Consider the following 18038-nt stretch of genomic DNA (forward strand, 5'->3'; position numbering starts at 1 on the left):
GCTGCCGCCATGCAATAGCCAATGACTAAGGCACTACGTAGTCCCAACTCAAAAGGAAAGAACTTTGTGAATTGAACAGACGTGCTGGAGCAGAGCTTCATGGAATCAGAATGGAATCTCGCACAAACAATGCCGCTGGTGCACCCAGTACATGGTGCCAACTAAGCTGTAGTGGTGGACGCCAGCAACTCCTATATCAGTGTGGTGTTACAACCGCATGTCGCTGGAAGCTGGCAGCTGTTCTTTTTTCTCTCTAAGAAGCTATATGAATCGCAATGTGCTTGGAGCACCTACGACCAAGAGTTGTTTGCGGTATATGTGGCAGTGAAATACTTCCACCCATCAGTATAAGCCAGATAATTCGTTACTTTCACCGATCACAAACCGATTACTCATGCGTTTCAGAACAATCTCTATAAGTGTTCAGCATGTCATCAATTAGAGTTGTGTTGCAATTTACTACTGACATCCGCCATATTTTACGGCTAGAAAATATAGTCGTCGATTGTTTGTTCTGAGCATGTGCCATTACTTCACCCCTTGTTACCTTTGAGGACGTCATCCAAGTACAGGAGAGTGATGAAGAGCTGCACTGCCTCCGTCACAACACCTCCAGTGGCCTCAAAAAGGAGCTGGTGCCTGTTCTGGCTCTACATGGAAGATCTGATGTGACATCTCAATCAGCACGCACACAGACTGTTTCTTCCATGGGCTGTCACATCCAGGCACCAACACCACTGCAACTCTTGTGGCTGCGCATTTAATCTGGCCCGGGCTTTGGAAGGACTGCTGCGAATGGCAACACACTTGCTCAGCATGTCAGCATGCCAAAGTTGGGAGGCGCAACCATGCTCCTGTGGGCACCTTGCCCAAGCAACACTCCAATTTGCACATGTCCACATGAACCTCAACAGACTGCTCCCCCTCTCTCAAGGCAAGTGGTATCTCCTAACTACGGTAGACTGCTTCACTCACTGTCCAGAGGCAACGCCCGTAATGGACACCACCATCGAGACCGTCGCCACTACCTTCATCGACATCTGGATGGCACACTTTGGATGTCCCAGTCGCATGACAACTGACTGCGGCCCACAGTTTGATTGCGCATTGTTCACTCTGACAGCCATGACACCTCAAGGACAGAGGCACTCCCACTCATGCTGCTTGGCCTGCAAGTAATGCCAAAGCAGAAGATCGACGTGTCGCCTGCTCACCTCATTTATGGACTGCCTCTGATAATCACAGGTGATTTTATAGAATAAGTACCACTCCCACATGACACTGTGGCACAAACTCTGGCAAAACGTCTGCGCACTCATATAGCTAGCCTCTGAGTGTACACACAGATGTGGCATGGCACTGGGAAGATATTCGTGGATACCAACCTGCAGCATTGCATGCACGTCATGTTGCATACCAAGACGGTATAGCACTTCTCCAGCTGCCCTACTCCGAACTGCACCATATGATCACCCAAGGAGAAAAAACACTGGACACTGAGTGCAATGGGAAACCTTTTACAGTCTCAGTCGACTGTGTGAAGCTGGCTTACATCTTGCGTGCTAAGATCTAACAACAGACAACACTCCCTCCACCAGTGGTCAGATAGAACCTGCACCCATAGCTGCTAGTGATGCACAGCTGTAGCCTGCTGTCATCATGCTGCAACATGTCCGTCCCACCACACTGCCCAGACAGCTGGCACCGCCACCCACACCGCAACCACCACAGGCAAATTGGCCAACCCCACCACAGTTGCCAGTAGACTACATCATACACACCAACCCTTGCATCAGATTCAAATGGCCGTGCTGCGTCTTCAACACATCATGCTGCCCAAACCAACAAACATGTGCCTCAGACACCATATGACATTAGAATCTGCCATCCATTAGCTGCCATCACCTGTAGAGACCCTGTCTCCAACTGGCCATGCCTTCAACTGATAGCTCCAGTCGAGCTCCAGACAATGCCACCTATGTCCGTCGCAGTTCCCAGACTCGCATTCACATCCCTGTGCCTGTGACTTTGCCGTGTCTGGCGTTGACGTCGGATTGGCGTCCGCGCCAGTTACCATATTCAAATTGCCAACGAGCTCCAGACATCACCCTCCACACTGCCGGGTATGTCCACAGCAGCTTCGGGACCCGCATTCAAGTTGTAACGACACTGTACTTATGCACACTCTCCAGGCCTCCATTGTCTCGAGGGTCGAGGCCAGATCAAGCGCAACACTGTGTTTCTGTGACTGATTCAATCAGCGACTTGTGGGGAAGTACAAGGAATGAACACTTGACTTGTTATATGCAGTGTCGCTCTGAAAAATTTAAATAGTGAACTTTCTTCTATTGCAGTGATTAACTGCAGCACTTGTGAAGTCTCTGCATCGTTAGTAAGATATCAGTGCATCGACCTTCGAGATGTCTTCCCAAGTGACTCATAGCTGCACGCCTACACTATGCATTACTATGGACACTTTGTAGCCAATGCCTGCTGCCACCACTATCACTAGCTAACCATGCTAGGACACGCCCATGGCATGCTCGCCAGTCTGGCAAACTGCCGTCATGGGCTGCCATCCTTCCACCACTAACCGACTCTCCGCCACGATGCCTCCACTGCCACCATGCAGCCCGTGAATTTTAAACAAATATGTGCCACAGACCGATCGTCGTATTTTTCTGCAACAACAGAGCTCCACTGTCCAAGGGGGGGGGGGGTCTGTGTGGTGGCCATACCACATAAATGTGTACCACATAAATGTGTAAAGGGCAGAACTGTGGTGCAGCCGACAGAACCAAAGAGTGCCTCTCATTCACGCAGCCAGCGTGCACAGCTTTCCCATTGTGCCAGATCTTGGCAATGATGTGTCACAAACCAGCCCACATGGGAAAAAGCAGGTGGGAAGTGCAAGCTCCTCAACGTTACGTGGTACATATCTCTGACCTTTCTCACCACGTGGATAAAGTTAACGTAACTCCATACAAACGAATACGTGAGGTCTTGCACATTTGCTCATTTCACAGCATGCATCAGTTTGTTTTGCGGTCCTTTTTCTCCTATCCGTGAAAGAAGCCTTTGTCTCATGCAGTCCACATGGTCGCGCCACGGCTTATCACTAGAGTGTATACCCTCCAGGATCAATGATCAAGCTGTACCACCGGTGCAACGCGCCTTTACGGATGGACGTTAATGATAAACATTCAGTGTTATAAGTAAAATGAAATACGAGGAAAATAAGGACACAATGAATTCAATAACACGGACGAAAAAATAGGGTGATAAAACGAAACAAATTAAATCGAAGTTAATACATAAAAGTAATTAAAATCACATGATCAAAAATTTCAAGTGGAAAAAGAATGATAGGAAGAAAAATGACAGCAAATGAACTTGACCGGATGATTAAAATGGTGTGACAAAGGAACAGAAATAAAAAATTACATGTAAACCAATTAATTGAATAAAAGTAATGATCAAAATAATTTCAATAAAAATCTGAAAGTAATAAAATTTAAAATACCTGCTACAGTTGGAACAAATGGTCTTCTGAAACTAGATACCCTACCCTATCAATTTCACCACACCAGCTGCCAATAAGATGTTACTTTTTTATCTTATTCAGCATGACACAAAATTCTGAAATTTTTTTCATCAATACCTCGCAGGCGAGGACCCACCAGTGTGAATCGCTCCAGGGTGTGATAGCTGGGATCTTAACCTACATAATCCTATAGAAGGTTTCAAAAAGTCAATCCCACCGATGGGGACCTCTCCTTGTTAGTCATAGTCTGCAGAAACAGTGTGTCAAACTATTTGTTTGAGGATGTTTTGAGGCTGGTAAATACTGTTAACTTTAGTGTACTTGCATGTATAATAGGGTAATGACCTATCGTGAAATTAGTTAAAGGATCAGGTATTTGTTGTCTGACCAGGAACAGATCTTTCTAGATTTTCGAATAAAGTATGGGGGGGGGGGATGCAACAGTTTCCATTCACAAACAGCTTCAGATAGATCGACAGAGCAGCTGCAACAGATGTACAATTTTTTTCCAAGAAAGCAACAAAAAAATATTATGCCTTGAAAAGGTAAAAGAGTCTATAGATCGACAAGGCCCTATACGTGGAATACAAGTTGCAAGTTGTGTACAATGAAATATACGATTCGGTAAAGTTGTCAAGAGAAAGGCGTCACAGTCAGTTTTATTCAGATGCAAGATTTCCAGACATGTCAGTATTCTGACATATGTAGCTGTATGGTAAATGATGAATTGTAAGTAGGGACATAATATAATTGGTTTTTCTTTTTTTCATTACAGCAGCAATGGGTGCTCTACAACAAGTACGTTTTTCTGAATTATTGAACATTGTGCATCCACTTTTGCAGTTTTTGGGCATATATAAATTCTGGTTCTGTGATGTGATTATAAATATTTGTATTGAGCATATATAAGAACAATGAGATACCAACATTTACTATAAATAACCGTTATCTTTATTATAATCCTTGGGTAGAAATGTACCTATGGCACATATCCTAACTGGAGGTGGTTGTTATTGTACCTCACCATAAATGTTTCAAGAACAGCAACTATTTCATACGTCATTTTAGTTTGTGCAATCATCTCCATCACCTGTAGAGACCCTGTCTCCAACTGGCCATGCCTTCAACTGATAGCTCCAGTCGAGCTCCAGACAATGCCACCTATGTCCGTCGCAGTTCCCAGACTCGCATTCACATCCCCATGCCTGTGACTTTGCCGTGTCTGGCGTTGACGTCGGATTGGCGTCCGCGCCAGTCCAAATCTCCATATGTAGTTTGGAAGGGAATGGGGAGCAACTGTTGGCATGACATCTTCACTGTGGTCTTCTTTATTTCCTACAGCCATCGACCTTAAAACTGTCGGTTTTGTTTTCAGAATAAAAATAACTGTTGTCAAATGTGAAAGAATTCGCAGAGTTGCACATGGTGCTGCTTTAAAAATAGCATGACAAGAACCAGAGAAGAGAGGAAGAACTGTATTGGTTAAAAAAAGATCACAGAGCTCAATATTAGGATCAGAAAATAAAAATTAAAAAATTAAAAGAAACGATTTCAGAATAAAAATATATTAATCCATATATATTTGTTTATTTTATTTTCATTTAATTAATCAGAGAAGTGAAATAATTAACAAAACTGTTTCTTGCACATGTTGTCCAGTGTTGTACACATCCTTTTAATAATCCTGCTAGCTGTCCCCTTGCCAATACCAATGAAGTCTCCAATCAACAGAAGGAAAATACCAGATGCAAAATATTTGAGTGTCGGTAGAAACTGGTCCATTGATGGAACAGAGTCATTTCTGAAAGAAAGAGAATAATGATGTGAGACAATCTGTGCAACAGTTCAAGAGAAATTTAAAAACACAGCTTGCCGGCCACTTCTTCCACTGTTATGATTATGTAGAATCAATAACTAAAGATTCCAGTTAGCTGAATGACAAGTACCTATGTTCTTATACCACACGTATAACAATTACTTTATGATAAATATAGATGTGGTTATGTGGATAATACTAATAGCTGAGAAAAACAACATGTATATCCTATAGCTCTCTAAAAAAACTAACTTTCGTTTTAATTTTACTGTGTTAAACTTAGTTTGGGTAAGCACAAATAATTTACATGCTTATGGGAATAATGCTAGTTTGTGGAAAATTTTGTTGCTCTGAAGCATTCATTAAATATGGAAAGTTGTAATCCCAGTGGGAAATATGAGTGAACAATATTTTTGGCTGAGTGAACTTGGGAAATCAGTCTATTATCGAACTTTTTGTTACACTAAACAATCATAATAAGCCATCAATTTCAGAAAAAAGGTACATCACACAAGTGCAATATAAGAATTTAAATATAATTAAGTTCAGTTGGCTAGAGTTTGAAATGATGGAGGACACTGAAAATAACTTGATAATCAAGGAAAGTTAAAAACATAACATTACAGGCACCTCTTTCACATGCAACAACTATGTATATTCATTAACTAGATTCCTGTTCTGCTCTTATACTATTTTATGATAAATATGGGTGGGCATATGTGGATAATACTAATAATTCAGAAACGCAACCCCCATTTTCTGTAGCTGAGGAGGCATCACCTTATTTTTTTTAAAAAAAATTGGGGGGGGGGGGGCATGCAAATAGAATTGCGGATTCCCATGGACTTGGCTGATCAGTTGCATGACGAGCAGGCTATGGCGCCCAATACCGCTGCTGCTGCAGCAGACTACAATGCCGTAGCTGTGCTGGCAAATTTGACTCCATGGCGACACACATCTCCCACAGCTACAAGCATGGGAACTGGCCTGCCCCACCTAGTGCAGGACTTGGCCACACAGGTGGTAGCACTTAGCATACAAGTCGACTAGTTGGCATACTCATAGACAGAGGGCGGCAGACGCCATAGAGGCAGCAGATCCTGATACCGCTGAACAAGCTCGCACAGCTGGCAGTGCAGTACCAGCCATTTTGGAGGTACACTGATGATGTTAGAGCAACTGCCAAGTGGGTTTTGCTGGTATCATTCCTACTTTTGTAATGAAGCAACAAAGTGTTGTCCTCCCTGCTCACACCCAAATGCCAGCTGCAACCGCACCTAGGTGCACCTGGCTGCCGTGTAATATCCAGACATCTCTTCATAACCTAACAGGCTGGCAGTGTGAAGTACTTTGTCGACACGGGTTCCGAGCTATTTTCCCCTGGTTTACCCTAAGAAACTGCCAAAAGGCCGAGTAGCTGACTCTTATGGTGGCACACAATTCAACATTAAAAACATATGGCACTTATCACTGCAATTTTGGCCTTGAACAGCGCCACATTTTCCCACGGACGTTTACTGTGGCTGATGTCAACAAATCAATCCTGGTTGCAGATTTTCTGAGCTATTACAACTTATTAGCCTGTGCACTGAACAAAGAGCATGTGTGTGATAGCAAAGTCGGCTTACTGCATGACTGGCATGAAAGCAGCGATACTCACATGTTCCCATTTCTATCACATTGTGACTATGCCTGACCCACCCACCTCATAAATCCACATTGACTTGTGCCTGACCAGCTCACTGTAGCAAACGCTCAGTTTGAGGCCATGTTGCGAAAATACATTTTTCAACTATCATGCAGCCCATGGTCCTCTGCCGTGCACGTAGTGGCAAGGAAAGATAATTCGTGGAACCCATGCATAGGCTATCATGCCTTAAACCCACAAATAGTGGCGGACCAATATCCAGTAATGTACCTGCAGGATTTTAGCCACATGTTGGTGGGCTAAGTTATATTTAGCAAAACTGACTGCGCAAAGGCGTTCTTTTAGATCCCCATGGCACCTCAACACATTCAGAAAATAGCAATTATCATGCCCTTTGATCTTTTCAAAAGCTTATACATGACGTTCAGCCTTTGGTATGTCGCTATGCCGCCCAGACCTGGCAGCGTTTCCTAGATGGCGTCTTATGGGGCTTACTGTGGCATTTTGTATACCTCAATGTCATCCATGTCTATTCAAAGTCGCCCAAACCACACCACCGCCACCTAACGACCATCTCTTGGCGCCTAAGCGAGGCCGGGAAAGTATATTCAGAGTAATGGAAATTGAGTTTCTAGGACATATAATCACCCATAGCGTAACCATGCCAATACTGGGAAATGTACAGGCGACATTGATCATGCTGCGTCCACAGACACACAGAGACATTCACTGCTATCTCAGTATGATAAATTTTTATCAGCGACATCTGCCTAACACAGCTGTGGTGCTGGAACCCCTAACTGCAGCACTGCACGGCCCTGCCTTGAAGGGAAGGACTCCTGTTAATTGGATGGATGCAATTGGGAGAAGCTTTATTAAATCCAAACGAGACCTCACAGAAGTGACACTGGTGCACAACATTGAACTGATCATGGACGTTGGTCACATGGAGTGGCCACTCAGTTTGAGGCGCCATGTCACGGATTGCGTGGTCCCTCCCACCAGAGGTTCAAGTCCTCCCTTGGGCATGGTTGTGTGTGTTGTTCTTAGCACAAGTTAGTTTAAGTAGTGTGTAAGTCTAAGGACTGATGACCTCAGCCGTTTGGTCCCTTACGAATTCACTTACATTTGAACCATGTACGTGGACGCTAGGCAGACAGCCATAGGCTCAGTGCTTCAACAATGCGTTGGTGGCAGCTGGCAGCCATTCAGTTTCTTCAAGCAGAAGCTTTCAGAGTCACAGTGCACCGGGAGTGCTTATGATCATAAGTTTCTTGCTGTGTTTGAGACAGTAAAATACTTCCGCTTATCAGTAGAAGCTCGTCCCTTCGTAATTTTCACTGAAAACAAGCCCTTAACTCATGTGTTTCGGAACAATAATACCAAGTGTACGCCATCCCAACTCCGGGAGTTGGAGTATGTGTCGCAGTTCTCCATGGACATCCGCCATATTTCCAGAATCGCCAACATCATTGCTGACTGCTTGTCCTGTGCTTGTGCCATTATCTCTCATCATGTGAACTTCAAGGACATTGCCCAAGAGCAGGACAATGGTGAACAACTGGACAGCCTCTGCACGACATCTCCAGTGGCCTACAGCTCAAGCTAGTGCACATTCCTGGGTCTGCCCGTAAAATTTTATGCAACATTTCAGCAGGCACGCACCGCCCATTTCTCCAGAAGAAATTCAGGCACAGTGCTTTCGACCATGTCCATGGACTGTCACACCCCAGCATCAACACCACTCTGTCGTTCATGGCCATGTGTTTTGTCTGGCCAAGACTATAGGAAAACTGCCATCAGCCAGCATGCCAAAGTCGAGAGGCACAGCCACGCACCTATCAGTGCCTTTCTCCACATGACATGACATGACACTTTGAACACGTCCATGTTGACATCATGCACCCTCTTCCTCTGTCCCAAAGCAAGCATTATCTGCTGACGATGGTATACCACTTCACATCCTGGTCAGCAGCAAAGTCCATAGCGGATATCACTATATCACTGCCAGGACCCTCACTACAGACTTCGTCGGCACCTGGGTGGCATGCTTCAACTGCCCCAGTCACATCAAAATGGATCACAGCTACCAGTTTGACTGTATGGTGTTCAAACAAATCGTCTGACTGTGTGGTGTGCAGTTACATAGAACTACCAGCTACCATCTGGCATCTAATGGCATGGTCAAGTGGCTCCATCAAACACTAAAAGCTGCCCAAACTTGCCACAGTGTTGCCTGGGCAGATGTACTCCTGCTGGTACTACTCGGCTTGCAAGTAACACTGAAATAAGAGATCAGAGCTTCACCTGCTGACTTTGTATATGGACAATCTCTTGCCATCCCTGGTGATTAATGGAGGAGGTACCCCTGTGCGGGATTAGCTGAGCAGTCTAAGGCGCTGCAGTCATGGACTGAGCGGCTGATCCCGGTGGAGGTTCGAGTCCTCCCTCGGGCATGGGTGTGTGTGTTTGTCCTTAGGAAAATTTAGGCTGAGTAGTGTGTAAGCTTAGGGATTGATGACCTTAGCAGTTAAGTCCCATAAGATTTCACACACATTTGAACATTTGGAGGAGGTACCATCACTGTGTGATGCATCAGCTCCTCCAGTGACAGAACATCCGTGTGCCCACATGCCCCACCTCTGACCACATGCACTGACATGGCATGCCACTAGCAAAGTTTTTGTACATGGCAACCTACAGTGCTGCATAGATGTCATGCTGCATACTGACACAGTACTGCCACCACTTTGGCTGCCACATTCAGGTCCACGCCATGTCATCGCCTGCAGGGAGAGAATGTTCAATTCAAATGCAATGGCATGCCGACTAAAGTGTCAATTGACTGAGTCAAGCCGGCTTACATCTTGATCGCTGCTGCTGCCATTTGCTTCTTTGACCCAGAGGAAGACCTGTTAATGGATGACGCTTCCTCTGGCACCAGTCAGACAGAGCCTGCACCTGTGTCTGCCAATGACATGTGCATACCACTAGCTCTCATTGCACTGCCAAATGTGTTGCAGCCCTCCTTCGCTTTGCCCAGCTAGCTGGCACAGCTGCCCATGCTGCACTCACCACAAGCACCCAGGCCACCCCTACCTCAGCTGCCAGCAGACTACATCACATGATCTGGCTACTACATCTGCTTCAGATACCTGTGCTGTGTCATAACAACCTCCCAGTCATCACATACTGTAGACACCCATCGCCAGTGAGCTGTCATCAGCACATCATCTCCAGTCGAGCTCTGGAAACCATCTCCCATGTAACTGGCTGCTTGTTCGTCACAGCTCCTGGACTTGTGTTCACGTCCCTGTGCCTCTGCCATGTCGAGTATTGATGCCAGATTAACTTCTGCATTGGGTTTCTGTGTCCTTTCCCGTCGAGCTCCAGACATCTCCCTCCTTGCCACTGGATTTGTCTGTCACAGTTCGGGAACCGTGTTCATGCGACCAAATCTTACTCGTGTGAATACAGACACTTTGCATGATCTCAGTACCTCTGCTGTGCCGAAGCATCAAGTGTGGACAGAATTCCATGCTGTGCTTCTGCGACCAAGTACGTCTGTGAACTTTGAACAGAGAAACTTGTGAACGCTTTATGTCATTACCTTTTATTATAAGCATTTTTTTTTTTTCGAGATGACATCTTTTCATGCAACTCACAGCTAGGGCTGTTCCTGCCACTACTGTCACCAGCCTCATGCGTGAGAACAGGTCGACCATACACCCGCCCGCTGACATCATGTACCACCACCATTACCGTTGATCACCCTGCGCTCACACTGACGTCACAACGAAGCACATGAAACCCAAACATCTGTCACACAAGTTGAATGCCAGTACTTTCTTGCAGCTTCCGAGCTCTGCTCTCCAAACGTGTCACAAAAATGCATGAATTGTCCAGAGCCGCTCACGGCCGGACGAAGTTAGCTTCATGTGATACTCGTTGGTATGCGTGTCTGCTGATGGTGGGAATGTGTGGCGCGCACAGACACGGGGCAGAAAAGAGACAATGGCAGTACGAATTGAGCCGCAGTACAATACAGAGACTTTTTTTCGAGAGTCTGTAACTTCAATTCCACAGAACTCATGGGTCGAGCTTAATGTAAGTTCCCACAGACGCATACAGAAGTTTGTTTTCGGCTATCTGTTTGTTTCCGCATTCACTTTGTCATGTCCACAAAATACACACCACCCCACGATCACGAGAAAAAGGTTCATTTCATTCCAGACACATGCTCACTGCTCTCATGTGGACACACAACTGGATGATGCACTCGTCACCAAGGAATGTACACCCTCCGGGATCTGTGCTCGAGTGGAACTGTTATGCGAGGACAATTATTGCAACTGGCAGTTGATGGATATTACAATCTGATTTCATTTTTGTCACTTGTTCATTGACTCATTTGACAGAATAAATACATTTTCAGTAAGTGTACTTATCAATTTTCGTTAACACACCGTCACCATAGTCTTATATCCTGAACAAGGTGCGTGGGTGCGACTGTGAAGTCAGCTCACTGCATGACTGATATGTAAGCAGCGACACCCACAGGTTCGCCCTTCAGCACTGCTAAATGAAACGAAACAGTCTTTCCACTATGGAAGGAATTTAAACACACGCCAGATAAATAAGACTATTTTGGCAGGAATAGTCATTTTAATGTGTCTAATTTACATAAATAACACAACGAAATTCGCAAAGTACTGAAATCAAATGCCTGTTATTACAAATAAACAGTATTATTTTAGAAAACAGGGAAATAGTCTCACCTGTCGGTCATATGCTTCAGTTTCTCATGTACAAGAGAGAAAAGACGAAGATGGCTTCGTTTGATAAGCGAAATTTTGATATAAATTGGGAATCAGCGTCGTCCCATTTTCTTTTCCTGCCTCATTCTCATGAACGCTTCATCCAAAATCTAGTGATCGCTGTCTGCAACTGCATGTGTCACTATTCCTGCCACCTTGGAAACTTATTCCCCGGTTAAATTTGTTAACCAGCCAGAAATCGCCTGTTCAGTTATCCCAAGTGTATTCTCCGGTTACCCGATATTCTGGGTTCGTACAATGCATTTCTCGCGCTATGCCGAGCATAGAGCTGAACCGGCTACTAAATGAAGATTGTACAAGCGGCCCTAATGAGGCATACACAATGATTGCGCATTCGCAAACAGCATTTCTGAAATGAACATAGTCTCGTTAGCCACGCTTATATGCTTGAAAGTAATTCGGTATTAATAACAAGAACGAGTCACATTGTTTCTAAGGATCATTAATTTACGGTAGTTAGTATACGAGAAGCGAGCTCGTGCTACGGGACAATGGATGCCCCACCGCGCTCAGATTCGGTACCAAAACCAAGGTCGATAGACATCCTAGCGATACACTCGATCAAAGATCCATGGAGCTCGAAAAAAAAAATAGAAAAAAAAATAAACATCCTCGCCGATAGAAACTGGGCATGAGCACATCGTCGTGAGGTGATGGAGAAGTGTCACCGCGATCAATCTAGCATGTCCCGAATGCTCGTTCCAGAGATCTTTCTACTTGTTGCGTGTATGTAATGTATGTCTGTGGTTGGGTGAAACTGAAGATCAGTGATATATGCAACAACTGTTCAGTGCGTTGCGTCGTTTGTTGTGTGGAGGGTGTCGCAACAAAGCACAAGCATTTTTGTTTTCCGAGATGGCCAGTTTGAGAATTAATGGCCAGTTGTCTGAAGATCATACCGCATTTTTCATGTGTGATGTACAGGAAAAATTTAGAGGTGTCATTGCATATTACGACGCGGTTATCAGCGTGGCTGATAAAATGGTAATGTGATCTTATCTTGTCTGTGATTGTCAGGTATTAAATTTTAGTTTGTTAAACTTAAATGGAGATTGCTTGAAATTGTAGGTATGATTGTTAAGTACACGAAGAGAACACATGTAGTCTGTAGTCACTGATACAATGTGAACAATGTTAAGTACGGTACCCTCTACATTGGACTTCACAGTGGCTTGCAGAGTATGGATACAGATATTTGTGATTACGAAAAAACGGGTGTAGACTTCATAATTTTGTTTAAACTACTGAAAGCCGTGACCCATTGACTTAGAATTCATACCGTACTGAAAAATTACCTTGGCAGACATTGAATGTTTTTATAGCAGATGTTTAAAAGGCACCTAGAAATTCTTGCAGCGAATTCATAGATCTGAGCGGTAAGATTAGCCATGTTATGCACGCTCGAAGCGCAACCAAATACATTTCTGTCAACTTTTATTGTACACAAATGACTTACAATAAGAAGTTGAAATTTTGCCACATATTATATTATGGTCTACTTATGCAGTGTTTGAAATTTGGCCTGGATATCACTTGTCCCTTTTGTGCTACCACACTTAGGAAATCCATGTTTTTCAGGTAATTTTTCAAATTTTTGTGTTTTCTTGTGCATGTAACTCTGTTTGTGTGACTGATATGGGCAAGATGAGTTCTGTGTGTGTTTAGGCCACATTAAGCTTACCACAAAAAAATGTATACCCTTTTTGAGTGAATTATATTTGGCATAGAAGGCACCTACAATATGTACCTTTTAACATATTACATTTTTTTAATCACATTTTGGAATTTTTTTTATTTTCCCTCAGAAATATGTAGTTGCTGGTTTGGTTTCATGGAGTGTGTTCTCTAAATGAATGTTACTGGGTTGCAAAAATTTCACTGGACTGTGTGGAATAGTTCCAAAGTTACTAAGACCTGAAGTTGGGTCTGAAGATAGATTGCCAGATGCGGGTTGCAATTTCCGAGTCACGCCACATTCTTTCAAAAGTCATAATTCTGGATCTAATTGGCAGGTGAAACTAATACTTTGTACACGAGTGTTCCACACATGGTAGAATTAGTGTACTGAATTTCAATCAAATCTGAGACTATGAGCTGCAGCCTCTCGTTGAACTGACATGGAATGACTCTATAGTATTTTCTCAGGTTGGCACTTTGTAAGAAAACACCCAGCCATATGCCTTGAAATGTTGTCCATCTTTGTTTAGGTATTATTGCTATGTTAACACCACATTTTAAGATAAAGATTATACAAGCAACCTAGGCTTTTTTTGTCTGGGAATGAATGTGTATGAAAGCAAGGGAGGCTGGAAGAGGGCAAGTGGCCTTTTAACCAAAGTTACATGCTGTCAGTGTTCCTTTAATGTAATTTAATGGCAGGTGTCATGGTCTCTTTCAGTGGATGTTTGGAAGTTATCCATTTATCAAATGTTATTGACTGTTTATAACATATTTAAGGTTTTAAAGCCTCAATTTAGTTCTGAGAACTATCTTTCAATTGACTGATATTTTAATATCTCTTAGTACACTGTGATTAGTCTATTACTGATTTTACTGCAACTATGACATATACTATGTGATCAAAAGTATCCGGACACCCCAAAAACATAAGTTTTTCATATTAGCTGCATTGTACTGCCACCTACTGTCAGGTACTGTAAATCAGCGATCTCAGTAGTCCTTAGACATCGTGAGAGAGCAGAATGGGACACTCCACGGAACTCATGGGTGATTGGGTGTCACTTGTGTCATACGTCTGTATGCAAGATTTCCACACTTCTAAGCATCCCAAGGTCCACTGTTTCCGATGTGATAGTGAAGTGGAAATGTGAAGGGGTACATACAGCACAAAAGTGCACAGGCCGACCTCATCTGTTGACTAACAGAGACTGCCAACAGTTGGAGAGGGTCATAATGTGTAACAGGCAGACATTTATTCAGACTATCACACAGGAATTCCAAACTGCATCAGGGTCCACTGCAAGTACTATGACAGTTAGGCGGGAGGTGAGAAAACTTGGATTTCATGGTCTAGCAGCTGCTCATAATCCACACATCACACTGGTAAATGCCAAACGACACCTCATTTGGTGTAAGGAGTGTAAACATTGGACGACTGACCAGTGGAAAAATGTTGTGTGGAGTGATGAATCACAGTACACAAGGTGGCCATCCGATGGCAGGGTGTGGGTGTGGTGAATGCCCGGTGAATGTCATCTGCCAGAGTTGTGTAGTGCCAACAGTAAAATTTTAAGGTGTGGTTGTGTTTTTTCATGGAGGGGGCTTGCACCCCTTGTTTTGCATGGTACTATCACAGCACAGGCCTACATTGATGTTTGAAGCACCTTCTTGCTTCCCACTGTTGAAGAGCAATTCGGGGATGGCGATTGCATCTTTCAACATGTTCGAGCACCTGTTCATAATACATGGCCTCTGGTGGAGTGGTTACATGAGAATAACATCCTTGTAATGGACTGGCCTGCACAGAGTCGTGACCTGAATCCTGTAGAACACCTTTGGGATGTTTCGGAATGCAGACTTCGTGCCAGGCCTCACCAACCAACATCAGTACCTCTCCTCAGTACCATTCCTGCACCTGATTGAACGTATGCCTGTGAGAGTGGAAGCTGTCATCAAGGCTAAGGGTGGGCCAACACCATATTGAATTCTAGCATTACTGATGGAGGGTGCCATGAACTTGTAAGTCATTTTCAGCCAGATGCCTGGATGCTTTTGATCACATAGTGTATGTAGATTATGTAAGTTAATGTTTTTGTACCATTGTGTTTCTTTTTGATAGGTGAAAACAGCAAAAATATTGAATATACCTTTGATAGTGACTGAGCAGTACCCAAAGGGCTTGGGACGCACTGTATCTGAGCTAGATATCAGCCATGCATATCTTGTGGAAGAAAAAACAAAATTCAGTATGATAACTCCAGTAGTTACTCAAGCTATGCAAGAAATTTGCAAAGGAGCTGTGAAAGCTATTGTACTTTTTGGCGTGGAGGTAATTTCATCATATTTTATTTAATGTGATTTTAGATGATAGTGCGCTCCTTTCCTATTCATGAATATATGATATTTATTTGTTTAAAATCACAACTTTATCATATTTTTGTACACATTTTATATACAGAATACACACTTCAAACATATCAGTACATGCCCTATCAACTGATCCTTTCTTTTAGTCAAGTTGTGCCATAATTTTTTTGCCCCTAATTTGGTTTGGTGCCTTTTCATTTGGTTTGTTGTGTACCCAGCTAATCTTCAGCATTCTTCCCTAGCACCACATTTCAAATGCTTCTGTTCTCTTCTTGTTTAAATTGCTTACCTCCATCTTTTTCGCTTCCATACAAGGCTTCACTCAAAACAAATATCTTCAGTAATCACTTTGTAACATTTAAGTTTGTGTTTCCATCAATAAATTCAGCATAATGAACCAGTGAGCTTTGCATGCAGATGTACAGGTAATTTTGGAGACCTTCCATCTACAGGGTGTTTCAAAAATGACCGGTATATTTGAAACGGCAATAAAAACTAAACGAGCAGCGATAGAAATACACCGTTTGTTGCAATATGCTTGGGACAACAGTACATTTTCAGGCAGACAAACTTTCGAAATTACAGTAGTTACAATTTTCAACAACAGATGGCGCTGCGGTCTGGGAAACTCTATAGTACGATATTTTCCACATATCCACCATGCATAGCAATAATATGGCGTAGTCTCTGAATGAAATTACCCGAAACCTTTGACAACGTGTCTGGCGGAATGGCTTCACATGCAGATGAGATGTACTGCTTCAGCTGTTCAATTGTTTCTGGATTCTGGCGGTACACCTGATCTTTCAAGTGTCCCCACAGAAAGAAGTCACAGGGGTTCATGTCTGGCGAATAGGGAGGTCAATCCACGCCGCCTCCTGTATGTTTCGGATAGCCCAAAGCAATCACACAATCATCGAAATATTCATTCAGGAAATTAAAGACGTCAGCCGTGCGATGTGGCCGGGCACCATCTTGCATAAACCACGAGGTGTTCGCAGTGTCATCTAAGGCAGTTTGTACCGTCACAAATTCACGAAGAATGTCCAGATAGCGTGATGCAGTAATCGTTTCGGATCTGAAAAATGGGCCAATGATTCCTTTGGAAGAAATGGCGGCCCAGACCAGTACTTTTTGAGGATGCAGGGACGATGGGACTGCAACATGGGGCTTTTCGGTTCCCCATATGCGCCAGTTCTGTTTATTGACGAAGCCGTCCAGGTAAAAATAAGCTTCGTCAGTAAACCAAATGCTGCCCACATGCATATCGCTGTCATCAATCCTGTGCACTATATCGTTAGCGAATGTCTCTCGTGCAGCAATGGTAGCGGCGCTGAGGGGTTGCCGCATTTGAATTTTGTATGGATAGGGGTGTAAACTCTGGCGCATGAGACGATACGTGGACGTTGGCGTCATTTGGACCGCAGCTGCAACACGGCGAATGGAAACCCGAGGCCGCTGTTGGATCACCTGCTGCACTAGCTGCGCGTTGCCCTCAGTGGTTGCCGTACTCGGTCGCCCTACCTTTCCAGCACGTTCATCCGTCACGTTCCCAGTCCGCTGACATTTTTCAAACAGATCCTTTATTGTATCGCTTTTCGGTCCTTTGGTTACATTAAACCTCCGTTGAAAACTTCGTCTTGTTGCAACAACACTGTGTTCTAGGCGGTGGAATTCCAACACCAGAAAAATCCTCTGTTCTAAGGAATAAACCATGTTGTCTACAGCACACTTGCACGTTGTGAACAGCACACGCTTACAGCAGAAAGACGACGTACAGAATGGCGCACCCACAGACTGCGTTGTCTTCTATATCTTGCAGCGCCATCTGTTGTTGAAAATTGTAACTACTGTAATTTCGAAAGTTTGTCCGCCTGAAAATGTACTGTTGTCCCAAGCATATTGCAACAAACGGTGTATTTCTATCGCTGCTCGTTTAGTTTTTATTGCCGTTTCAAATATACCGGTCATTTTTGAAACACCCTGTAGCTTTTAAAACAATTTCAATGTGTTAGCCAAGTTTCAGTATGCATCAATGGATGGCCAAAATTGCTACAGGTGTAAAGAACCCAGAGACCACCTATCTCTCTGCTAATTCTTTGAATTAAGGGTACTCCGATGCTTAATATTGAACACTCTATATGT

The 18038-nt window shown here is 43.8% G+C and overlaps 1 protein-coding gene across 3 annotated transcripts in view; it reads left to right on the forward strand.

The window, feature by feature from the left end:
- The first annotated feature begins 12488 nt into the window (after positions 1-12488).
- Positions 12489-18038, forward strand: part of LOC126248842 (isochorismatase domain-containing protein 1-like) — a 35310-nt gene continuing 29760 nt past the window's right edge. For 2 of the 3 annotated variants that reach the window (XR_007545544.1, XM_049950264.1), the window contains exons 1-2: positions 12492-12830; positions 15646-15855. Coding sequence is in view for 2 of the 3 variants with exons in the window: in XM_049950264.1 (XP_049806221.1) it covers positions 12621-12830; positions 15646-15855 (420 nt within the window). In the remaining variant the exon portion in view is untranslated. Of the gene's footprint in view, positions 12831-15645; positions 15856-18038 lie in introns of all 3 variants that reach the window. The other variant, XM_049950263.1, reaches the window with a different exon arrangement.

The sequence above is a fragment of the Schistocerca nitens genome, chromosome 3 (assembly GCF_023898315.1).
Source record: "Schistocerca nitens isolate TAMUIC-IGC-003100 chromosome 3, iqSchNite1.1, whole genome shotgun sequence".
NCBI lineage: Eukaryota > Metazoa > Arthropoda > Insecta > Orthoptera > Acrididae > Schistocerca > Schistocerca nitens.